The 10102-nt window shown below is 41.2% G+C and overlaps 1 protein-coding gene and 1 non-coding gene across 13 annotated transcripts in view; one reads left to right on the forward strand and one right to left on the reverse strand.

Annotated features, from left to right (window-relative positions):
- The window catches only part of Adam22 (ADAM metallopeptidase domain 22), a 231769-nt gene that overhangs the window by 115088 nt on the left and 106579 nt on the right, over positions 1-10102 (reverse strand). For all 12 annotated transcript variants that reach the window (XM_021188464.2, XM_029534613.1, XM_029534614.1 and 9 more), the window contains one exon: positions 1193-1259. In XM_021188464.2, coding sequence (XP_021044123.1) covers positions 1193-1259 — 67 coding nt within the window. The remainder of the gene's footprint in view (positions 1-1192; positions 1260-10102) is intronic.
- LOC115063478 lies at positions 6758-6901 on the forward strand. Its single transcript, XR_003843352.1, has one exon. It is a non-coding gene; the product is annotated as a small nucleolar RNA SNORA48 (small nucleolar RNA).

A 10102-nucleotide genomic window follows, 5' to 3' on the forward strand; every position in this document is an offset into this window, starting at 1 on the left:
TCTCTCTCTCTGCTCTTCTCTACCCTTCTACCTGCTTTGCTGCTCCCCCACTCCCGCATAATAAACCTCTCCCACGTGGATCACCTTGAAAAAAATAAATAAATAAAAATAAATAAATAAATAAATAAAAGAATAAAAATATGTATCTCTTTTGTCTGTACATAAGGATATTTTACAGCCTTAGAGGGAGAAGATTTCAAAACAGCTAGAATGGAACTTTAAAGTCAGGATTGTGGGGGATAATACTGTATTCAATGAAACCTAAAAGGCCCTAAAGGCAAAAATCAACTGTTCTGTTAAAGATAATCATCAAGGTGGATTTTACTGGCCCTAATGTAAAATTATAGTCAAATCTAAAATCTAGACAGTGAGAAACTGTACAAGATAAACAATGTTCTTTCCTCAAGTACATTATAAAGAGCAAAATGATGAAATAAATTTGAGACAATTTAAATGCAAATAGACAAAACTAAACTAAATAGACAGAAGCTTTGGTGATGGAACCATAAATGGCAGTGCTAAGAGGGTGGGCTCCCCACTGAGGGTGGTCTGGGGAGGGCAGGCTCCCCAGTGAGGGTGGTCTGGGGGGTTCGCCAGTGAGGATGGTCTTGGGGTCCAGGCTCCCCAGTGAGGGTGGTCTCAGGGGCAGGGGTATTCACCAGTGAGGGGGGTCTGAGGAGGTGAGCTCACAAGTGAGGGTAGTCTCATGGAACAGGAGTGGGGGGAGCCAAGGGCTTGGAGGGGAGGATAGGGCAAAGCAACACATGGGCTGATGGTCTCACTGACCAGGCTCCACAACAGCTCCAATTGGATGGAAGTTATAAGGTGACTCATTAGTCCTTATCTGGTTTTACGTGCATCTCTGACTTTGAATTACATATTTTAACATTTTTAAATTAAAAATTACAGTCTTAAAGATTTACCAAAGCAGCAATTTCATTTCCATGTGAATGTACTCCTCTGAGCCCATTCATGTTCATACCTCAGATCGCACGTACTACTGTTGATCTTACACTTGATTGTTCTACAACAACTGAGCAGAGCCGTTTAAGAGTCAGACTTGCACACATTCATTGAGTCAGATCCAGTTTTCATTTAAGGGTCACAGCTCAATTGGTAGAAGGCACATCTAGCAAGCACGAAGTCGGGGCCCCAAACTCGATACCCCACAAAGGAAGGAAAATTCACTTACTTTGTTCTCCACGACTTTACCTCCATGTTCAATCTGTCTCTCTACATAACCTGAGGACAGCAACTCACTACAACAAAAGAGAAATGGCAATTAAGGAGGATCCTGCTGTTGAAGCCAACTCAGTAACAGGTTGCCAAGCATGCCCCAGGTCCTGGGCTTGAACCCCAGTGCTTGGGGATGGGGGTGGAGGTGGGTTAGCCTTGAATAGATATCACATTTGAAAACTTGCATCAAGTTCACATATATCTCCTTTAATAATTCTTTAATTCATATTTTTAACAAAATTAACATTTTGCAGAAAGGGAAAGAGGAAGGAAGGAAGGAGGGAGGGAGGGAATATGCTAGACAGCTAGGGCTTCTACAAAGATAGAAGCTGAACTGCTCCACCACCTGTTATCCATGGTGGAGCACAGCAGATTCCCCCACCCAGCACTGGGGCTAGGAAACTACAGAAACATGATTACTTTTTCAAAATACTTTTTAGTCTTGGTTTCTTTTTGCTTTGTTTTGTTTTTTTTACTACAGCTTTCTATCAAAAAATTTGCACCTTACCATTTTTATGTATCATATATGGTTTTTCTCACAAATTATTAGTCGATTGTACACAGAAAAAGAAAGAGCAAAGAAAATAAGAACAATGGGGCGGCAAGATGGCTCAGTGGGTAAAGACACTGGCTGCCAACCTGCCAACCCAACTTCAGTCCTGGCATTCACATAGTGGAAGTAGATAACTGACTCTCCCAAGTTGTCCTCTGACCTCCATGTGCACATGGACACACAAGCACTGCACACACACACACACACACACACACACAAATAAAAACAAGAAATGAAAAGCAAAACATTGTAACATTTTGAAGCTAGTTTCTATCAAAGTCTTCTACACAACCTTCTCATGATTGGATGTGCATAGAATTAGTTATCTATTTGTTTAGTTCAGTTTATGTGTATTGGTGCTTCGCCCACATGTATGGCTGTGTACTAATAGATACAGTGCCCATGGAGGCCAGGAGAGAATGTAAGATCCCATAAAACTTGACTTAGAGTTGTGGCCCGCCATGTGGGTGCTGTGAATTGGATCCAGGTCCTTTACAAGAGTATCCAGTGTCCCATCTTGCATAAGGAAACCTACTACTATAGAAGCTTTCTAAAATGCATGCCTGTACAAAATGAAGTTAGATAGAGTTAAATATAATGGTAGGAGAAAATGACACAAATGGACATCATATGCTACCAGAAAGAATCCCTGGGACCAAGAATGAGTTCTATCCTTTTCAGTCATTATCAAAGGAGTTCTCGGTGTTGGGATTTTTGTACCTAAAAACATCACAGGCTATTGCCAATGCTATTGGTTATTCTCCACAACCTGTTGCTGAAGACACCACATATATGTCATTGGACAGGGAAAAATTGAGCTTAGAATCTACTAGAAGCTTCATCCCTACTGACTAGCATTTGTAGGGCTGGAGGGAGTTTATACATGCTACAAAGGGGGGGGGGGGAACAAGTACTCTGACCCACAGAGACGTCTGCCCACTCCCTGGATCACACTTTCCTATTAGCGATATGGGAGATCTCATAAACTATAAAGTTATTTGTCATTTTATTAGAAATTTCAGGACTATAAGTGAATTTTTAGTGAACACTTTTAAATGAATAAAACTGAATCTTAAAATATGTATATAAAAACGTTTGAGATACGTCGAGTATGGATGGGTAGGTAGTGGGCAAATTGTGTTAAATGTAGGCAGAATTCACAGAATGACACCTATCTTTGGATTTACCCAATAGCTGGAAGAGTAAGCATTGCATAGATAACTACAAATTGTAGTCTCTCCTTTTTGAGGCATGCACAGTCTCATGTATAACTGATAACAAGGAAGGTAGATACAGCAGTGAGAGAAATAGCCATGGAATACTGTACACCTCAGGATGAGCTGGTGGTCCCTCTTCCCAGCTCATACCATATTCTGAGAACATTAAACTGAAATTTCTTTAAAAGGTAAGCAAATGCTTTACCAAGCTCATAGCTTTCATCTTCTCATATGTCTTTTTTCTAGAATTACATTACATGTCACCACCTAAACCGATCCTTTGACAGGGACATTTATCACTAAAAGTCAGTTTAACCAAGACTCTCCATCCTGGAACACTATGAGAACTTAGAATTGAATCGGATTGAAGGAAGAACAGTAGAATGGCTGTTGAATAAACAACAGTAGTCTTTTTATTTTTTCCTTTAAGGTACATCAAATATTTCACACATTTCCAAGTGTTCCTGACAAAACTACATTGGTGTTGTACAGGCCTTCCTTAGACAAAATAGAGGATTGCAAGAGTATCCACACCACACTTGCTTAACTCAACATGTATTATAAACAGGAGAGGTGCTGGCCAGGATTCTGCAGAAGGCTCTCCTGTGACTTTGGTACTATATGACACATCTTCCCTGAAAGTGGGAAGGAAGCACTCTCATACAGAGGCAATGTTTAATTAGCCCAGCCGGCCAACTTCCTGCTCCCTGGAATATGAACTAGTGAATTATGGGAAGAGGAGGGAGGAAGCCACAGAGCTGATAAAGGACATTGAAGCTGCAAGGCAGAAAGAAGCAAAGGAAAGACATAGAATGGCGGACACCAGGATGGGAGCCCCAAATCTCTGCAGCCAAAGTCCAGGAATCCAGACCTGTCCAGCGCTGATGCTGTGGGTCTGATGCTGTGGGTCTAATGCTGTGGGTCTGATGCTGTGGGTCTGATGCTGTGGGTCTGATGCTGTGGGTCTGATGCTGTGGGTCTATGCTGTGTGTCTGCGTGTCTTGTTCCCATCACTGCCACTGGGTAAATCTCCACCTTCACGTCAGTGTGAATGAGATTAAAAATGGTCTTTAGAAAAATAGGCTTTGAGAAAGGACCCAAGGAGCTGAAGGGGTTTACAGCCCCATAGGAGGAACATCAATATGAACTAACCAATACTCCCCAGAGCTCCCAGGGACTAAACCACCAACCAAAGAGTACATATGGTGGGACTCATGGCTCAAGCTGCATATGTAGGAGAGGATGGCCTTGTGGGACATCAATGAGAAGAGAGACCCTTGGTCTTGTGATGCCCCAGTGTAGGGGAATGCCAGGACAAGGAAGCAGGAGTGAATGGATTTGTGAGCAGAGGGAGTGGGGGAGAGGATGGGAGGTTTCGGAGGGGAAATGGGGAAAGGGGATAAAATCCGAAATATAAATAAAGAAAATATCGAATTAAATTTTTTTTAAAAAGTAAGAAAAATAGGCTTTAGAAAAACAACAGTCGTAGCAGCCGTAGTAATGATCTTAGTTCCATAAAAACACATTTGAAGCCTTCTGAGTTTTCAAATGTCAAGGGAATATTTTCACTTGAATTATAAAATCTAAGCGATAAGACCGTATGAATCACAGCAAGACTAATTACAGGGAAGAAAAACCCTCTGCTCGGGAATTACGCAGCCTTTCCAATCAAGCATCCATAGCTACACGCACTGCTTGAAAGGGCTCCATGTAATTTACTCCAGAAACAGCTCATGCAATTCTGGTTTTGTTTGCTTGTACTACTGTGAAAGTATGCTAAGTATTGTTATTTTAATGATTAGGCAGGAGAACCTTCTATTAAAACTATCTCTGACATTCTGATGCTTTGATAATCCTGATTTCAATCAATCCACTACCTAGTCACTAATTTGGATTTTTAAGTATTTTTCTCTAGAATTCCCAGTTGAAATGTTTTGATTGCCTTTTTTCTTTTTAGATTTAATTTATAGGAGGGTTTTGCCTTTATGTGAGGGCATGTACCACACGCATGCTGGGTGCCCATGAGATCAGGGTACATATAGGGTCACTGGGATGACTGTGAGCCACCATATGGTGCTGGCAATTGAACCTAAGACTTCTGCAAGAACAAGGCTACACCTACTGAGCCCCTTATTGGGAATTTTCATTGCCGTTCACCTCTGTCTTGTCCTCTTAATCAGTTAATATTCTTTGATAATCAGGATAATCACCTATTTCTACATACTCTAAACTTCTTCATACCCCCTTTCTCTTGTACTGTGTTGTAATTTTGCAATGGCCCCATCAAATATCAACCAATTAAACTTACCTTCTCCACAAGTCAGAGTCTTGCTCCCCAACACAGTATCAGAGTGACCCTAGGTTGCATTATGAGTACCGTTACCTACTGGTCCCTCAGCATAACACACGATGCTCAGGAGTCCTTTACGTTTTTATTAACTTTATTATGAGAAGATCTTTCCAGATTTCTCTCCCCTCAGATCTTCAAAATACTGGTGGTGACTCCCAAGTGTCCTCATGTTTCCAGTCTACATACAGTCTTGTTCATAGACAATGTTCACTAGAATCCAAACACATGGCTCTCCTAATCAGCAATCAACTGTATATTCAAAATAAGTCCTGGTAATAGCTTTATGATAACAAAAACAGCAGACATCACGTTGTCCACGTTATCATATTAACCAAACCAACCAGGAAAGGACTCAGATTCTTACTCTTTGAAGTGCTAGGCTAAGGACACACTGCTTCCAATATGCTCACTTTCGTTGTCTATGAAACAAATGAACTAACTAGCTTGGCCATCATTTTCCAAGGAACAGCCTCAGGGCAACTACTAAACCTAGGGCACCACCCCTACAACACGTCCTTGGGGCTAAGATTAAGTCAAAGATAAGAAGATTGGGTGCTAAAACCCCAGAAAGACTTTAGGCTGCTTCCTCAAGACTGTGTATCAATAGAAAAGACTTCCCAAGACTCACAAGTAACTCGATTACTCCCCTAAACAAGAAAGTTTTTAGGGATTCTCCACTCAGTGATAGATATCAAACCCAAACCTTCATGCCTTCAAAACAAGGGCACATTCCCCAGCCCTAAAAGAATCATGTAAGAATGAACCATAGAACAGAAGTGGATGCTCACAGTCATCTATTGGATGGAACACAGGGTCCCCAATGGAGGAGCTAGAGAAAGTACCCAAGGAACTGAAGGGTTCTGCAACCCTGTAGGTGGAACAACAATATGAACTAACCAGTACCCCCTGAGCTTGTGTCTCTNGCTGCATATGTAGCAGAAGATGGNCTAATCGGCCATCANTGGGAANAGAGGCCCCTTGGTCTTGCAAACTTTATATAACCCAGCACAAGGGAAGGCCTGGGCCAAGTAGTGGGAGTGGGTGGGTAGGGGAGCAGGGGTGGGGGGGTCTAGGGAACTTTCGGGATAGCATTTGAAATGTAAATAAAGAAAATATCTAATAAAAAAAGTTTAAAAAAAAGAATGAACCATAGATAGGATCATAAAACTGTTATTAAGAATCTTGAAGGCATGTCTCACAGAGCCTAAGCTGCAGGGAGCTATCTCAAAAATATTTTTAGATAAGTTTTGATTAATAGGGTAAATTCAAATAAGATCCAAATGAAAGTCACCAAATTAAAAATAGTATTACTAGAGTACTAGCTTGAATCAAAACCAGTTATTTAAAACACTTTATAGTCAGAAACTGGGCCTAGAAAGATATATATACATAAGCTGGCAATGCCCCTGGCAATGGGCAAAGAGACACCATGTTGGTCATGTTGTTCTTACATCAGCTTGAGGCAGAGCAGATGGCAGTCCTATGTTTATCCTAGTTTGATGCCTGGCTTGATGGCCAAAGCTGTTTCATGCCTAGGACACATAAAAATCAAATCAAATCCCAAGCGGCACAGGAGAAGGAAGATAGACAGAGACTATGCCACACAGTTCTGGTAGAGAGAAGATGACCAGGCAGCAGAGTGGGGTTGTCCCGTACAGGGGTGTGGGAGAGCTGACTCCCAAAGTTAGGAAAGCTACCCAGAGGGTCAGGAGCACAGGAGAGCTGGCCCTGCCCCACAACAGCTGCAGCACTCAGAGAGTGAGCCCTGCACCTCACCTGGACAGTATGGCAGAACTGACTCTGGTGGTGGGCACAAATGTGTGCATCCCAAAGGCATCACCGCACTTCCACCCTGAGGTGGCACAGGTGTGAGCATCCCCTCCACCTGTGGCAGTTGGGAGAGCTGGGCAAGAGGGTGGGAGAGCTAGCCCTGCCCCCTCACTGGCTGAAGGACTCAAAAGAGCAGGCCCCGCACTTCACCTGGAACACAATGGAGCTGGCAAAGGCATGGGTGAGTCAGCCTTGAGGGTGTGAGAGCAAGAGAGCTGGCCCAGGGAGAACGTGCCCTTGACTTGACTGGATAGCACAGTGCAGCTAGCTGGCTCTAAAGGTGTGGGTGTGGGGGAACCAGCCAAAAGGGCATGAGAATAAGAGGGCTGACCCTGCCTCCTACTGATGGCAAAAGTGAGTGACCAGAGCAGTGCTCGAGAGCTCTCCCTGGTGGTGCAGATAAGGGAAAACAATGGGCTAACCAGCTCAGCTACCACTCAGGTCCAGATCCAGGCCTCTGAGATGGCCCACCTCAAAATCTATATTATCTATGAATGGTTGGAATTTGTGAAAAACCAAACAAACAAACAAAAAACCAACCAAACATACAAAAAAAAGTCTTGCTGTTCCAAGGCTACAGCATCTCCATGCCAGATCGTAACAACAGGATAACTGGGAGGAATCCTAATAAGGATCCAATATTGGTGGTGTTACAGAAGCCAGAGGCCTTGAACCAGACCCATTGCAAAGAACATTTGCAAGCAAAAATGTGTGGACATAGGGATATACTGTTGCATACTACAGCTTGAGCGAATAGATGTTTTTCTATGCATTGGGAGTTTGTTTGTTTGCTCCTTTGTGTGTGTGTCTGTGTGTGTGTGTGTGTGTGTGTGTGTGTGTGTGTGTGTGTGTTTTATTTGGGGGGGGGTAGTTTGCAAGAGTAAAGAGTAGATAGAAGAGAATTGGGGAGATGTACAGGACTGGGGTGCATGATGTGGAACTCACAAAGAATCACCAAAAAGTCATAAAATATGTAAGCTAAAATCTAGGCCACTTCTCACATTAAAAAATGATGATCAGAGAATAAAGCTAAAAACCACAAAAAAAACCATTCCCAGAAAAAGAGACAAAACCTTAATCAATCATTCTCAGTTAAGCACAGTAGTACATATTCCTAACTACAGCCTTGGGAGACTGAGGCAAGAGGACAGAGTTCAAGGTCAACTTAGGTTATATAATAAGACTCACTCTCCAAAACAAACAAACAAACAAATAATCAAGACTCAAATAAAACACATTTTCTTTTACAGAACAGGGGAACCAGGTGGCAGACTTCTCTCCGTCTTAGTGGCTTCTGGGTAGATCCTATTTGCACCATTTGAACAGGATCGTCTTTTGCATTCATCTTGTCCTTATCTACCTTCGTCTTGGGATTATATGGAAGGAATAACTTATTTTAGGTTCAATGTTCATACCTAAGTTACCTTAGAAGCCTTCATGACACCGAGACTTGAGAACCTGATCCTTGACCCAATGCTATAATGGAATGAAGAATTTAGTACCTCCTACATAAGTTGAACATGTCTCTTGTGTCCAACAGCTGTTGTTGATTAAAGATGCCTATTTTCTTTACTCTCTTGATGAGGGTGAGATTCTCTCCTCCTGTATCTAAGCTGGTTCTTATCTAATTTGGAAGAGGTGATCCCCTGTATCATCTGTGCTTCACAGCTTGTATTATGGAAACTCACATGGAACTCTGGTTTTTGAGTCATACCACTATGATGACAGGAAACCCAAACCATGAACTCCTCACCAACATCACCACCTGCATTTCCACTGGCGCTTCTTTCTAACCACACAGCTGAGGTCATTTTGGATTCTAGAAATGGTAGTGTCGGGCTGGCACCACATGAAGTCCATCTGCATGGCCAATGCACAGAACCAGGCAAAGTAATAAACTCCAAGGCATAGGTTGCTCATGCATTTGAGTCTCACACTTAGTAACTGCTATATTACAGAAAATCAATATATTTTTATTAAGAGTAACTCCCAAATATTTGAGAAAAAATTACTTGGGATAACATGAATATAAAAGAACCACAAAATTTCCAAGATGATTATAAGCCATTTAGTACAGAGGTCACAATGAAGATCAAAGACATCAATAGATGTTTAGCTATAAAAAGATTATTAGAACAACTTATGAAAACTTTAATAATCTAATTTTATTTTGCTTAGAATAAATAAATACTAAGCTGAGAACTTTTTTAAATACTTTGACCTTACTTTTTTTTCTGTGTCTTCTGCCAATTCCTATCAAATCATCTTCTCTCTTGTGTATTTTTTTTCTTACTCCTTTTAAGCAAGAATAATCATCTAGACACTTCTTGGGGGATAACTATCTAGTTGAGAATCCTTACTATACAAAAACGAGAAGTCCCTGGACTTTGTAGCACCAAGAGTTAATTACCCATTCTTCAACTCAGTTTTATGCCAAAAATTGTTATCTATTTCCTCAGTACATCATAACCAGTGTTTAAAAATCCTGTTTTGTTTATGATACATGAAATTGAAACTACAAAATTGAAACTATAAAAGCTTATGTGTGACATAATTTGGATGTGAGTTTTATTTTATTACTTACCAATCTGTTAATATGAAAATCCCTCTCATTTGTGCACATGCAAGGGAATTTCTGGGTAACATTGTGCTAAAAGGTGAGTCTATTTTAGTTACTGTGGTAATTTGAGTAGGTAGATTCATTATTCAAATGTTTGGTCCTCAGTTAGTAGAACTATTTAAGAAAGATTAGAAAGTGTGGACTTAGAAAGGGCGATTTGNAAATTCATCTGGAATAATAAAAAACCTAGGATAGCAAAAACCATTCTCAAAAATAAAAGAACTTCTGGTGGAATCACCATGCCTGACCTTAAGCTGTACTACAGAGCAATTGTGATAAAAACTGCATGGTACTGG

The sequence above is a fragment of the Mus pahari genome, chromosome 2 (genome assembly GCF_900095145.1).
Source record: "Mus pahari chromosome 2, PAHARI_EIJ_v1.1, whole genome shotgun sequence".
Lineage (NCBI taxonomy): Eukaryota > Metazoa > Chordata > Mammalia > Rodentia > Muridae > Mus > Mus pahari.